Here is a 16,098-nt window from a genome sequence, read left to right as displayed (position 1 = left end):
CATTTCCACAGCAGAGTGCGCCGGCCACAAAAAGACATCTGCAGCCGATCATGATAAACAGTCTGCGTCGCTCACATTTGTTTTGTATAAAAACCACAGATCTGCATAAGTAAAAGCTACAGCTGCAGGACTGTTTTAAATCATGACGTGAGGAGGTAACACTGTGAAGGCAGACGTTGGTGTTGACACTTCAGGAATGCAGCTGCTGATACACACCTGCCACTGTGTCTAATGACACTTCAACATCACATGAACCTGTAATAGAGAGGCTGCGTTCTATAAAAAGTTATTTTTTTTTCAAGATATAGTTCTTTGAGTAACATTTCATTGCTTCTCTGAGCACACAGCATAGCAACACACACTGAAAATGCTCATTTCCTTTGGACTGGGTGTGCAAAGAGCATCAGGTTCACCACATGTCTAAGACCTAAAGTGTTCCTCTTATTTTATCAACACCACCCCATACCCCCTCATTGTCCATCCGAACCACCAATTTCTCTACGTCTTCCTCTGCCGTGTCCTCATTACCAACCAAAGGAAAGCTGGAGCTGATGTAGCTGTGGAGAAGGGGGCAGATGATATGAAGCAGAGTGAGAAGAAGTGATGGGTGTGACTGAGGAGGAAGTGGGGGGTTGTCGTTTGTAGGTCAGCGTAAATGTTTAATGCTTTATGCTGATGAGTTGACGGTTCTCGGAAAGACACACACACATACACAAGAAGGACGATTCCCACACATTTGCAGGCATAAGCCACCCCTGCTCCTGAGCCCGCTGCTTATATTCTTCCCCCGAACCTCTCGGCACGCCAATTAAGCAGGTATGTGACAAGACAGGCGAAAGTGCCAATTAGGCCAATCTACCTCAGCGACATGTCCCCTTAAACCCTCCTCCCCATCGTTTTCCCAGCTGCAGCTCCAACCCTCCGCTTCTCACTGGTTCTTAATGGATTTCCTTGCCTGTATATCTTCCCTCTTCCAGCGCTCCCATTTACCCCAGTTACATCACAAAAGTGAGTCCAAATAACATTAATAGCTACACTTTAACATACAGTCTAAAAAGTAGAGAGAGATGTCTCACATAATTATTTAGCCTGGAGTACACATCATAATTGAAAGGGTCTGATAAGAAACATAGAGAGATGGATTAGTGTTACATGACAGTGAGGGGAAAAAACTCAATTCCTTTTGCAAGGTTTAGCAAAGAAACCCCATAATGGCCTGTTTATCTTATCAATTACGAGACCATAATATTTTTGGAAATGAGAAATTGGGCTTGCCACAGGGCACAATCACCTCATAAATAAGGTACGCTGCTAAACAAATCCCTAAACCAATTTATTCAATTTAACATACAATGGATTATAGCTCCATTTCAGTGATAATGGGAGCAGACACTTGAGGAAATTAAAATGGAGAACTTGGAATTTTATGAGTCGTTTTCCACATGACCTCCATGGGTAAGGTGAAGGAAACAGCACTGATGTGTGTCTGTGTTTAGTGTTTTAAACAGACTGAGATCCAAAGGGCTCAATATGCCATTTCTGCCGTTTGATCAACAATCATTTCAAAAACTGTTGCATTATATTTCAACACAGTGTCATTAAGGATTCAGTGGAAGCCTGGCCGTTAATGGCTTTTAGATGCTGCCTCCCACACCCTACTTGATGGGGCATGCTTTCCATTAAAGTGAAAGTATTTTGGATGCTTACAGTTCGATCATAAAGTGCCCATATGTTGCATCGTTACTTTCCTGGCTCTCTCTCAAACAAGCCTCCTCGCTGTTGCAGCGTGAGGCGACGGCGCTGCATGAAACCCGACGTGTCAAACTCAAAATGCTTCACTGTCAATGATGGTAATTAGTTGTGAAAAAAGGGGGGGAAAAGGCACACTCTGTGCTACAGGACTGAGTGAATGCATCACACAAACCAACATACACACTACTCTGTTACTTGGGGCAGCATCTTTTTTATGCTTATGTTGTAAATGTAGCCATATCTTATTGTTCGGATGTCAAAAAAGATCCATTACATCCCCTTTGAAAATAGCACACAGTGTGCACAGGGTGATGGACCATGTTTTGGAGCTGAATGGTGTTTGTGGAGGTTTAACGGCACAGAGAGGCCTCCAGCACTGCTGTGATAAACAAGACAAAACTGGGTCCTTTACTCTGGGTGTGTCCTGGATTCACACAAAGCCCCCAGTGGGTCAATGCCTAAGGAAAAAGAGAGAGACTGTGCATGGATGAATGGACGGACGGACGGGTGCACTGGGGATACAGCAGAGCGGATCCATAGTGAGTCAGAGACAACAATGAGGAGGTTGGGGAGTGGAAGAGGTAAAGCAGATGGATATATCTGGTTAAGGGGTGGGGTAGATATGGATCCGGGCTATTGCTAAATGAAATCTTAGAATCTGGGCTGGCACGTAAGGCCAATTTCTTTACTAGGTATATGCATATGCAATCTATATCTATATGTATAATTAGACAGTCAATATCAGCATATATCATGATCTAATGGATTACACTCAAATATTAACATAGGCTGCAAAAATCCAATCGTTGTCAGAGTATGAAACACAATTTCCCAGCAAAACCAATGACAATCTATATCCAGAGATAACAAACTGAAATCCATTTCCATGTGAAAGTCCCCCCCCCCAGTTACATGTTAAGCCCCCCTATCCAAATCCACAGATGACACCATCGCTTTTAACTCCCATTTTTCTCCCCTTATTGAAACACCAGAGCCGCACATCAGGGCCAGGCACGATAATGGAGACCTCACCCCATGTCTCTCCCATGAGGCCGTCTGTCCGGAGGAGGAAATTGGGGCGGTGGGAGGTGATGTAGTGAGGGAGGAGATGGGGGTAAGAATTCTGGGTCAGGGACTGTGGGGCTGGGCCTTCTAATCTGAAGATGGACAGGGTGGGGGTGTGTGGAAACACCACATACACACACAGAGACATACACACCAGATGGGAGCCCCCCCCCACACCCCCACTTTGATTCTGCATTTACCTACTTAGCATGCCTCTGGGCACGTGTACACACACACTCACCCTTATCCCTTCCATGCAGACCTCCACATATACACTATGTGCGATCATGGGTGAAAGAGATTATATTACCATAACCTAGATATTCTAACCCCCAGTGACCCACTGGGTCACGATAGACGCTCCTCTCCTAGCAACACAACAACCCCAGCAGGGCACCACCACAATGTCAACTGTGCACTGGCTACTCAGTCACCAGAATGAGAGGAGTTGATGCAACAGCAGCTCAAATGATGAATTAAATATGAATGCAGCTTGAACCTCCCTCCGCCCTCTTTTCATAATTTCTCGCCTGTTTTTCGTCCTTTTTAATGATCAGCGAGTTGATGATGTGCTCATAATAATCCTGGTCCGAATCCTTCCTCCCCTCATTTTTCATTCCTGTCACTCCCAACTATATTTTTCTTTCTAAAGAACAGATGCACCATAAAAAAAACATCATTAAACTAAAATACCTCTGTGACAGCACATTTTGCCTGAGCAGCGGCTGTGGTTCATGTGAAAAGTATGTATTTGAATGATAATGTCCTCAGTTTGCTGCAACTCTATTATGTGAAGCGCTGATGAGTGTGACCACGAGGAGAGGATGCTGAGGTATGGACTCCACAGACCCTTGGAAGTGTGGAGGTGATCAGCTGGAGGCCTCCCTATAATCAGTGTTGGACCATCTGTGCCCCCTAGTGGCCATACTTGTTCTTGCAGCTTGATGGGGGTGACATAATGGTGAAAACCTTTATATCAGAAGGAAGAAACTTAAATTACTTCTTCTGTATTGTTGGTGATTTTCTTGTAGAATATCACCAGTTTTCTTGTCTACATGTTCATTTAAATTAAAAACATATCTGCAATATATCCTTTTTCCAACACTTCACTTCAGTGGCATAAAATGGTCTTTTGTGTCATGTTTGTTGTCATACCACAGTCACACAGCAGACATCAGGCATTCCAACTCCAGTTCCTCACATCAAAACAGTTCCCATACTACAGGTGAGGTTTACATTATATAAGCTGATGTTGTACTGTGCAGCAAACAGCCATTAGATGGCAGCAGATACAAAGTACAACCTCTCTCTGTTCATTCATACCACACGTTTACCAGTGCCTGGGGGGGAGAGAATGTTTTAATCAGTTGTCAGTATAGCGCTACAGCTCATCATTATGACTGATGAAGTCATAAATAAAATAGTGATGCTCATGTCAATGTACCGCATGAGCTATAAACTAAATCCATGACACTTTGAGTATATTGTCAATATTAGAATAACCTTTTCCCACAAAAGACCATATATAATGCCTGCTGATTTAAAGCTAGTCTTTAAGATGCAGTCAGGGTCGATCTGTTGGGAGAATAAATAGTAGGTTATCCTTCTCCGCCTTGGAGTTCCCTGTATCTGTTATTAATATGCCACATGCTACTATTTTCTAAGGAATTCTGAGTATGGCACAATCTCCTAAAAGATTGCAGCAAATCCCATGCATTGTTTTTGTTTTTCCCCTCAAACAGTATTTATACAGTCGTATTCTGCATTAGCTTGTGCCGGCCACATTTGCTTTAGGTGTGGTGCTCTACTCTTCAGTGCTGTTTACACTGTTTACAGCAGGTCCAAGCAGAAACAGACAGAAGTGATAATTCGCAGCGTAGGACTAACACACTTGGCCTTGACACAAAGCTCAACACAGCCTTGAAGATAAGAGTTTGCATATGTTTCAGAATTGATTGCATAGAAGGAGGAGCTGCCTGTATCCTGACTTCAAGAGGACATGAGGAGGTCGAGGACAGTGTTCCAAGTCTGCAGGGGAGGGATAGTGGCTTGGATCACTTCAAGGACCCTTAGTCGTGTTCCAACAAAGTTACAGCTATTTTGTGAGAGTGTATGTGAGTGTGTGTACGTGAGAGAGGGAACGATTATTCCTTCCTTATAAGGAACGAGAACATAACCCTGCCTAAGGTGCCAACAAGTACAACTCAAAAAAAATGCCTCTGGGCAACAATAATCTGACACAGTTACAGCAAAGCACAGTTACTGATCAGAGGGCGAGACTTTAAATTTTTTTAAGTAGGCCATTAACTTTATTTGTATATTATCTGCTATACTAAAGCTTCAAAAAAAGTTGCAGCCAGGGTGGGATCGAACCCACAACCTTGCTGTTAAGGGGACCAGCTGTCTTATCTGCAAATTATAATGTAAAAATGTTTGTTAGGACTAAAGTTATCAGACCAAAACTGTATTACTTTATACAATCCACTGTACCTAACAACACATTTTATGACAAAAAGTGCTTCTGTAACACTTCATGTTGTCACAGCGCTGCCTGTCTGTAGCTGCTAAACTGCTGAGATGGCAGGAGTTGTCACTTCTGCCTTGCATCACGGCACCAAAACGTGCTGTCAAAAAGCATTCGCTCTCCATCCACGGTTCGCTTTCTCTAAGAAATAAACTCTCAGCCTCACACAGAAAACGCAGCTGGAAATAAACACACTTGCGGGTTCGTATGACTGTGGAAATAAACAGTCATACGCTCTTTTGGAAACAAATGCTCACACATACCAGCAAGCAAGAACTGACATGTAAACCTCCAAGGCCCGGACACCTTGAAATGGATACAAGATAAACATATTTACTGACAAGGATAAATCCCAGAGGATAAACACTAAAGGGGAGGCACAGGAAAAACTTACAGCACACAGGTTATTGGTTAATGTTATGAGTATATACATTCTGTAAGCCTCAGGCGTGTAGGTAAAGGACAAATGCTAAGGAAAAGAATTTTAAGAATACTGGTGCTTCAGCCCTTTATATTATGCTCTATTTGACATTAAATTGCAAACTTGAGCATGTTGTCCTTTATAGTTAGCCGTGAAATCTTGAATATCTACCCCGAAGCAAGAGTTCTCCAAATAACCCTGTATTTCCTAAGATAACAAAACTTTGACACACCGAATAAAAACCAGGCGGGACACCTACCGCAGGCAAGTCTCTGAAACAACAACAATTTGACATGAACTGATGCCACTCAACTAATCCCCTCACCAAATCAAACAATACTCTGCAGTCAGCAAAGCAATAGGGTCAGGAGAATAAAATAATTTATAAAGTGAGTATAGTCCTTGAAACTGCAGCTTATTTTGTGAGCATGCCAGCTCATTAGCCTCCTATTTACAGATACAGAGGGTCAGGGTGGCCCAGTGAGCAGGGAGGGTTTTTATAGGTGATAGATGAGGCTTGTCTCACTCCGGTCTCAAGGATAGAGGCAAAAAGGGAAGCCAAACAGGAGAAGGAGTGAGAGCGACATGACAACGGGGGTTGCCGGTGATAAATAGTTCATGATAACTTACACATACAGCAACATACTGCAGCTGCTAGTCATCTGGCCCAAAACTGAACTGAATCAGGAAGTCTCATATCTCCTGGGATGATAATTAAATAAACAGCTTTGCCAAAAAAAAATGCATTAAACGCTTGGTCTTAAGATCAGAGCTGGCTCACATTTAGCTATTCAGACACCTCTGCCCTCTGGTCATCAATTCTGATTGACATCTCTATGGCTCAGCTAAAACAAGGTAGAATCCTAAACTCATCCTCAGTTTCCTGATTGTCAGCTGTCAGTTATTGTGCACTGCAGTGATAGAATCTAGTGGCAACACATCCACCAGGACTCTGTTGATCATACAGCTCATCACTATAATGACTGACAGTAAACCTCTTTGGAATAGAAAGCTAAGAAACCCCAAGCTGTGTGCCTTTACCCTCAAATCCTGATTACTACACACACTGACCCAAAGCGGACAGCAGATAATTGCACCCTCTTGCATTTGAAAGTCACATTAAAGGGCTGATAATGGAGTTCTGGCTTAGAAGAAAGAAGGATCACTGAAGCGGACAGGAGGAACAACGGATCTGTCTTTGGCTCTGGAAGGAAATTGGTATCTGCTTGATTCATAGTGCAGCCCACAAAAGACGTGCTCGGTACTAGCGTCCATTGTTAATGGTGTGTTGCTTTTGAAAGGGGCAAAAAAAAAAAAAAATACCTGTTTCGTGTTGAATAGGGCTGCTTGAGTAAAAACGCTGGTGTGGAGATAATGAGGTCTGTCTGTGATGAAGCTCACAGCAGAATGTACCATTCATGTGCTATCAAGCAATGAGAAAAATGTGATAGAGGTCCAGCAAATGGTCAAAAGCAACACCGGCTGTGAGAAATAATAATATGTTAGCTCTCTTTATTGCTGTATTTTTCAGTCAAATTGAAATAAATCAAATGAACCAAAGGGTAAAGAGACATAAAAGATGAGGGTTTAAATCAATCTTCCAACAGTTCATGGTGCCATGTAGCATCTATCTCTTCAGTTGGACGACTTCAACTGCAGGACATGACAGGAATAGCAATGACAAAAGCCACAGAAAGGAAATTTCACCCTTGTTAATACCCTGCCGCCTCAACCTCCTGCAGGTGCTTGTTTGCAGCAGCTTTTTTCGGGCTAGCTTGTGTAGCCGTTAATGAGATCCCAGAGGAAACCAGAGCTAAGCAGGTCACAGACTGCTGCAGGCACCCAGAGCTCTCATAACCCCACCATGCATGACCTCTGACCTCAACCCTACCCTTGCCCTATCCATGAAGTCTTGTGAAATTCTGAAGCCTCATGTCGTGGTTGATACCACAAAGGTGTACCCCTAACACACACACTGAAACGTGTTTGTCGAGCAGTAACAACAAAATATGACTGTGCCAAAGCAGTAATAAACTCCTGGAATCATCACTCGTGTGTGTCTGACAAAACAGATCCTGTGGTTTACCTGCAGCATATTTTTACCCTCTATATTTACCAACAGTGACAGCCGCCATAACTTCCAAACCACTCATTTTGGCAATAACGATAAAATAAAATAACGATAGCTCTGTTTTATTACACTGCCCTTCTGAGCCATGACCGTCTTACAGAAGTTCTTTATCATTTCAGGGTGCTTCAAAGGCCACGTTTAAAGACTGATTACATCAAAGGAATGCAGCCAGGCTTTGTCATTTTAAAGAATCATTCAAATGCAGCTCATATACAGCGTCTATGGCTGTGTCTCAGTTCAGAGGCTGCACATGAACTATTGAGATATGCTAAGGCCACAGTGTTCCTTAAATGAGATGGAGCTACAGAGGATTTTCCATTGTTGTGTGTGTTTGTTTAACATATTGTGAAATTCTGGACAAAAAAAAATCTGGATAAAATATCACTTAATGTTTCATTATACCTATCAGACTTTCAATTAAAATCATTCGTAAAGGACCAAATTGTTTGACAAATTAGCCTAAAACTAATTTTCCTCTGCAGTGCCCTGCAACATGATGATTTAACATTAATAAAAAGCTATTACAAAACTACTTAATATCGGCAGTGGTGCTATTTATGAGCTTGGCACAATACAAGCAATTTACCACTGAAGGTGGCATCAAATTACATACCATACATACAGCATGCATGCAATGGAAGACTTTTAAATCTGTCTGTAATAGAAGGATCAGCACAAAATAACAAACCGCAGACGTCATTTTCATTCATGCAACACATAAACACAGTCAAAGCACCCAGACTACAACAAATCCTTTGACACATTAACCCTCATCCTCGAGTCCTGACTGCTTCTCCTGCTGATGGAGGCCATAAATACACACAGAGCACATCAGGGTGAATATGTGTTTAAGTTTCTGTGTGGGGTATTGCTCCTCCTCGCTGACTGTTATTTTAATTAGGCCTGGATAAGGACAGAATGGTGCATTAGATAAAGCACATAAAGCACTATGTATGTGACAGGTTTCTAATCTCACATAAATAGCTGAGTATTGGACAACAGTTTGGTAAAAGCAAGAGCTTACCTGCAGCGAAATATTTGTGAGCTTCGGTAGGCAAAAAGAGGGGAAAGAGAAGAAAATACAGTTAGGCAATATTAGATTGCAAAAAAGCAGACTGTTGTTTTGGAAAGGAAGACTGAGACAGAATGAGATGGATGAGTCTGGGATGAATTAGTGACAGGAAGCAGATGAAGGAGAATGATGACAACGATGAGTAGGTCCCTCAGGTAATAATCAGCATCACTAGCAAATAAATGCATACAAATCTTTAGAAATATAAACACAAACGCCAAAAAAAGTTTTATTGCATGCACTCGCTTCCATCTATTTTGAATATTGCTGAGGTGAAGAAAAACAAACTTGGTCCCTATAGGCAGTTCCATCCATTTTCTCAGGGTCTACTGCCAACAGAGTACTACATTTATGAACGGTATACCTCACACTCTACCACAAACAATTATAAAGCTGGCTCATCTCACACCCACACACACACAGGCTCTCCTGTCTGTCTGCTGTTTGCCCAGCTGATGCAGACTGAGGGTGAGCAGTGTTGACAAGGCATATGGGAGGCTCATCCATAAAATATGGGCTGGGCTGGGCCAGACAGGCAGCTATTTACTGGGGAATAACTCAGAAAACCACAGAGCTCACTCCATCGATTATTAACCTGGCACACATGGAGACATTCTGTCCGTGTCCGATGTACATGTTGGCATCGGATCAAATTATACTCTTACAGGAAATGTTGACAAGCGTCCGCTGTTTGTCCAGAATTTGTTTTCATCATTGTTTGTTTTAAAAGGTTGAAACATGTCAGGAGGTGTGCTGTCAAATTGATGTAAAGCACTGAAAAAAAGTGCTCTCAGCTGGATGTAAAGTTACATTTCCCATCATTGAATCCCTACATCAACACCTCCCTAATAGTAAAAACAGCCACCATCCAGGCAATAGGGCTGTTTGATTTAAGTGAATTCAAAACACCAGTCCAATAACACAGCAGTCATTTTGCACAATAACTTCACACCCTGACAAAACAGGTGTTTGATGGTTTTTGTCTCGGGGTGGGTATTAGCTGAGTGTCAGCTCTCCTCCTCTGTTCCACCCTCTTCTATTTCTCTTATCCAGCTTTCTCCACTCTCGCCTTGATCCTCATTATTCCACACTGGGGTCTTTGGGGGAGCAAACGGTCTATTATCCAAAGATGGAGCTTAAGACAACTTAAAGCTCTGGAGGAGTGGCTATTTATTTGGGTTGAAAGACAGAGGGAGAAGGAGGGAGTGTGTGTCTGGCCTGGCGTTCCCATATCACTTAGGCTAATGTGATTAAGGGTATGTGGGGGGGTGGGGTGGGGGGGTGTTCATTCAGCTCCGAACGTGTTGGTTCTGTAAGACATCGATGTCGAGGGAGAGCCTAGAGAGGGTTGTGGCCAGTTACGGGACTTCCTTAAAAATTTTAGTACGTGCATACACAAATGTCCACTGGTACCACCCGATATTGAGCTGCAGTTCCTTCATTCAGAGAAATTAGTTTGTTGAATCTTTATTAAGAGTTAAATCTAAACAAGCAACAAGCAAAAGCACGTATGTACAGCTGAAAAGGGCAGATTATGGTATTTAATCTATAAAACATCACATGATTACAACAAGTTTAATCAGGATTAATCTAAGACATGGACAAATATTGATAATTTAGTTTTTACACTTTAATAGCTAAGATGGTATATATGTTTCACATTCACAAAAAAAGGTGCAGTATTTATGAGGGTAATGGTTCAGGTGGGACTCGTGACCCTATTAACCACAAATGAAGGGGAGTACATTAGCCTGACAGTGATGGAGCAAGAAGTTTGTATTTGTAGGTCATGTGTGATTTTTACGTCTTGTTTCAAAATAAAAAAAAGCAAAGATTATCAATCAAGGGAAAGACTGAGCTGGGTTTGCCACTTGGAAGTGGTGGACCACAGTATGTTTATGTGTGTGACACTAGCAGGGCCTCAAACATGGCAGATGGACACACTGGACTTTTGAATGGCTTTTTGCATGCTGCCACCCACTCAAACACAGACTCAGCATGTCAACTAAGCACATGTGTCACACATCATATGTCTTCCAAATGCTGCAAGCTGGAACACTCCCATCAGGGTCTCTGTGTGTGTTTGTAACAGGGGGGAGGGGGTCTTTGATGGCCACTCAGCTGTATGCAGACTGTAAAAAAAAGACCCCCCCCCTTTTCTGAGAATACTGTCCCTTCTCAAAAAGACTCACCCCTCAAAGAAGGAAAGGATTTTACAGACAGGAAGAAAAATGTGTCATCCCTCCCTCCCCTGCTCTGGCTCTATTGTACACTTTCAAATACCTCCCTCTGTTTTCACATTCGTCAAAGCTTTAAGGAGGAAGCTCGGTATTTGCTGTAAAGTTGTAATCCAGACTGTGACTGCATTAAATATTACAGCTTTGAAATGAGTTACTGATAATCCTCCCATAATTGCTTCACTCCAGTTAGTGGACATCATCAGGGGGGGAGGGATGAAAGAAGCCCTTTCAAATCCCTTATTCCAAAAGGATGCATTGGAGATTCAGACAACATATGTGAGTCTGGACTGCAGAGCCTTTAGGTCAGCCACAAACAGGGCCAAGAAGTGGGAAATGGGGGGAGATTTCTAAGGGACTTGGACCAACTACTGCACTTTCTCACACGCAGGACACTGTGGGTTGTAAAAAGTCCTATCAGTTTCCAGCTGTGAGGCGTATACAGCCCTTTCACCATCCCCTCCTTTTCTCCACCACTTGAATAAATAAGAGGCTGAGAAATGGGCCGGAGGGAAGAAAGAGGACGAAAAAGGAGAGAGAGGGATTCCTTTGGTTCTTGTTTACCTCATGCAACACATCCTTCATGTCGCCCCAATTTACGTGGCCTTGGCGAGCTGCTCGCAAGGACAAAAAGCCAGGCTTGCATTGCTTATTTTCCTTGTGGTGTATTTGCCTCAGCTGATGGGAAATGAGGCTTGAGCTGACGAGGTCACGCCAAGGAAGTTGTACCATCTCTGTCTGTCTTCACACTGAACCATTTGGTGTTCCTATTTATTTATGTTTCGGATAACATGGTGGAGAATGAGATGGGGTGGATCTGGGTGTCAAGCACGTATGTGTATTTCAGTTCAGATTAGGAGGGTCTGACTGTGTCCACGGAGTATTGGTTTAGATACTGTATTAATCCCAGAGGGAAAGTTTAATCTTGCTGTGCGGCAACCACTTAAAGCTCATAATGAGTCATCCGCATATGCAGCACACTGATTCTATATAGAAGAAGATAGAAATGCAAAAAAGGTTTCTTTTCACTCAAGCAGAATCTTTTTCACAATGGAATGATTTCACGCCACGCAAATCTGCAGCTCCTCTGAGGGCCTGAGTGTGCCTTCATTAATTTATCGAGAGATTAAAAGCTCCAAAGCAGGCATCAAGATAGACAGTCAGGGCAGAAAAGGGCACTTCTGCATTGAAGTGAATTGCTATATGAGGGGTGTTAACCCACTTTTGTTTTATCACCTATTTAGATGGACCACATAAGTTTTTTAGGACAATGCAAGGAAGCCTACCAAGTCATTTGCCTGTGTCCCTGACTCTTATTCTGCTAATAAATGACCTTTATACACATACTGGCAACAGTACTAAACCCACAGAGCGTAGGAGAAACTTTTACGCTCGATAAAAACTTATTCTCCTCTTGCCTCCAAGTCTTTCACAACTCATCATAGAGATATCATGACTTCAGCTCCTTGTTAAGAAGGAAGCATTATCCTTTTGTTCAGCCACTCCTGGCCTCACATTTTCCCTAAAAGTCCCTGCAACAGTCTCCTGCAATCTGAGAGGGGAATTCATGTTAGCACTCCATTTATATGCAAGCCGTGCAACTGATGACATTATGGGGAGGTGTGAGGTTGACAGCTCCCACGTTCCTGACATTCCAGCTGCAGATAGCGACAACTCCCCCTTCATACTTTTATACTTTATACTTTATAACTTCACATGTCCATACATGGCTGAAGCTGAATCTAAAAGTTGAGAATTCTTTACCATGTGATATCTGAGATACACTTATCAATAAAAAATGATTTGACATAAATGAACATAAGTTTGCATCTTCCATTTCCTCTTAGGTCACCATGACTACAGGGAGAGCATCTGGAACCACCTTTAGGTCCTTCTGGGGGATCGCAGGTCAGACGGGAGAGGCGTCTGTCTCATCTCTGGTAGATGCCAAAAAAGGAGACACCATCCTTATCAGCTGTCTGAACCAAATGTCTCCTCTTTAAATGTGGAGGAGCAATGGAGCATGTTCCAGACTCCCAAACAAACTTGGTCAATCATACAGGGTCAAAACGTATTTTGACCAGCTAGTTAAAATGAAAAAAAACAGCTTTTCTCTAAATCACCAAAGCATAATCGCTTCACTGCTGAAGAGGCATCCAACTAATAAATTATCCTACATCACCTGAAAGACAAAATGTCATCCTTCTACAGGAGAGAAGCACCACCTCAGATCTGAAGGTGCTGATCTGAAATCTAGACATGGAGATACTTTTAATAAAAGTGAAACTTCTGAGTTCTTTACCACACAGTAAAAGCCTGACTTTTAAGAGGACACTGGCTCACTCCAAAAATGCCATCTCATCTTAAGCTTGTCAAGTCTTCCCTGACAGCAGTGCAATGAAGGGTTTGTCCCAGACGCATTCATCAAACGCATCACAATCATGGGTCCGCTGCTAAGTACAGGCTTGGCACAGGCGGGCCTTCTGATGGGTTTCGCTGAGTAATTCAACCGAGCAGTTAATGTCGGTCTGGTCAATGTCACAAAAGGCACTGGGAAATGAAAAGTACCCGAGCCGTCCATAAAGCAGCGAGCACAGTCATGCTTCCTGCTGCTGCCAACGACACTGAATCCTCCGCCCTCCCCTCCCATATATCTGTATCCTTTACTGTCTCTTCTGCCTGCGTTTCAGACAGCCTTCTCCCTGATCCATTAAAGGCCCCTAAAGCTCTCCCTATTAGAGGAAATGGCTTTTAATTTAGCCAATTAACAAGCTTGTAAATTCATCAGTGGGGCGAGATTCATGGAATTAGACAACACGAATGAGAGTGTGGGGAAAATGAAGAGGGGAGGGGGGGGGACCATCAGCTCTCCCAGAGTCCACTCAGAAGGCTGTGCTGGGATATAATTATCAAAAACATGCATAAACAGAGGCCAGGACCATTTGGCTGAAATCAGGCGAAAACTTTGATCCAATCTTGAGAGAGATGTGAACTGATGATGAGTGCAGGGTGAAGTGATTAGCCAGCAGGCAGAGGACGTGCAGAGGAGGGTAATTGAAAAGTGTAATGTCCTTGTCTGCTGACGGGCACAGCCACTCGGCAGATGAGGGATATCATAATTTGATTCATGTCCACCCACTGGCAGACCAGACCGCCAGATCAGTTAATAAAGACTCAGTTTTGTGTGTTTAAGATGCTAATGACTGTTGACGGTTGAGTCAGGAATCTTAAATGTGAAGAAGGTGCTGTTAGAACTAAACCTGGAGACATGTCTGTACATGGAAAGTGGATTCTTTGATTAGTTAATGTCCTGTTTTTTCATTTTCTTCCCACCTAAAATGCACCTTATAGACTGATTATAACTTTATAATCAAAACTGAAAAAAAGAAAATCTGCCCGAGAGGAGATTTTTCCTTCTTTTCCAGAACAAATCAATACTGCAGCCAGAGTTTAGATCTTTATTAATTAAAATGGTTTCCTACGCGTTCTCGTATTTCATATTCAGAGTTGTACAGAGGTTTAATAGCAGCTATTGTTTGCACTTTCAATAAATAAACTGCACCCTTAGCTGAAACCTGACCAACATGTCATTAATATCCATAAAAGTCAGGGTCTGCAGTCATTAAGACATTGTCTCTCTTTTCTGCAGTGAGAATGGGACGTGGACAAAGCTGCTGTTTTTGTCTTGTGTGGGCCAAAATAAAGCACCGAGTGAAAAGGCTGCCATCCATCTTCATCCGCCTGGCATGTCCTTTAGTTACTTCCGCCCTCCGTGTAGCCTGCGTCTTTTCTGCTATCATCTGTGTGTGTGTGTGGTAAGTAGAGGTTAATGAAGTGCATCCACCTTTCTACCTCCACAAAATGAAAGAGACTTCATTAGGCAGTCTCCCGAATCAATGTAATTCTATCCTGCACACAGGAACATGCACACACCTGAGGATTCATGAGTGTACATTTGGGACAGTGATACCTGCACACATGTCTACAGGCATGTTTATTAATTCCTGCTAAACCCGATGTGTTCTTCCATAACTTGTGATCAATTTGTCTGAGGTTTCATGTCTGGAATACACTTTAACAAATAGCAAGATATTCCTGGATCCCCATGACAACTGTGGACTATGCTCACCCTGCCTACCCTTTCATTTTGTTTTCAACGGGTCAGTCTAAGCATAACTGATGTGGGACATGGAGAAGCAGAGGGAGGAAGCATGTTGCAGCGGTGATATCAGCGCGATGACGTCCTGTATCTGTCTTCCACTCCCACATCGCTGTCTTCTTCTCCTGTCCTTTTCACTCCCTCCACCCTTTCCTCTTTCTCTCTACATCCTTTCATCTCAACCTCCCACGCATTTCAGGTCACCCGGGAAGCAATCGTCTTAAGTGTTCTGGCTGACAATGAGAGCTGATGAGAAAGCTTCCTGTGAGTGTTGGCTGGCTAAGGTAAGCTTCTCCATCCACTCTGCACTGCATACAAATGCAGGGAACTCATCTGTGTCTTCTCTGCTCCCCTTTCTTATTCTGGAATTTACTACCTAATCATAAATACCTCAAACATCTCGTCCACGCAGAACAAAGAGACACATTTCCAATATAATAAAAAATTCTGCTCACATGTTTAAAGGTCTGGGTCAACGTTGCTCTAATCTCTTTATAGCCACCTCTGAAGAGGAGGTTGTTACATGTGTTGGCCCCCAAAAGTGAGACACTGCTGACTCAGCACGCCTTTCCCATAATCCTCTCTGCTGTGGGGACAGCTGTTAGCTGTTTTATCTGAAACAAGGTTAAATCAACAAAAGTCAATCTAAAGGGCAAAAAAAAAACAGGCGAGCAGTCTGACTTTCCGATGATTGATTTGTTTGATTTTTACTTCAGCAGTCTTCACTCATCCATCCA

At 42.8% G+C, this 16,098-nt stretch overlaps 1 protein-coding gene across 4 annotated transcripts in view; it reads right to left on the bottom strand.

The window, feature by feature from the left end:
- The window catches only part of agrn (agrin), a 222,819-nt gene that overhangs the window by 162,168 nt on the left and 44,553 nt on the right, over positions 1 to 16,098 (bottom strand). For 2 of the 4 annotated variants that reach the window (XM_028411002.1, XM_028411003.1), the window contains exon 3: positions 8,918 to 8,938. The exons of the other annotated variants lie outside the window; for them this stretch is intronic. In XM_028411002.1, the coding sequence (XP_028266803.1) occupies positions 8,918 to 8,938 (21 nt within the window). The remainder of the gene's footprint in view (positions 1 to 8,917; positions 8,939 to 16,098) is intronic. 4 annotated transcript variants of the gene reach the window in all.

This window comes from Parambassis ranga, chromosome 7 (assembly GCF_900634625.1).
Source record: "Parambassis ranga chromosome 7, fParRan2.1, whole genome shotgun sequence".
Classification (NCBI taxonomy): Eukaryota; Metazoa; Chordata; class Actinopteri; family Ambassidae; genus Parambassis; species Parambassis ranga.
Note: the sequence above shows the minus strand (reverse complement) of the source record. Positions and strands in the feature narration are given on the sequence as shown.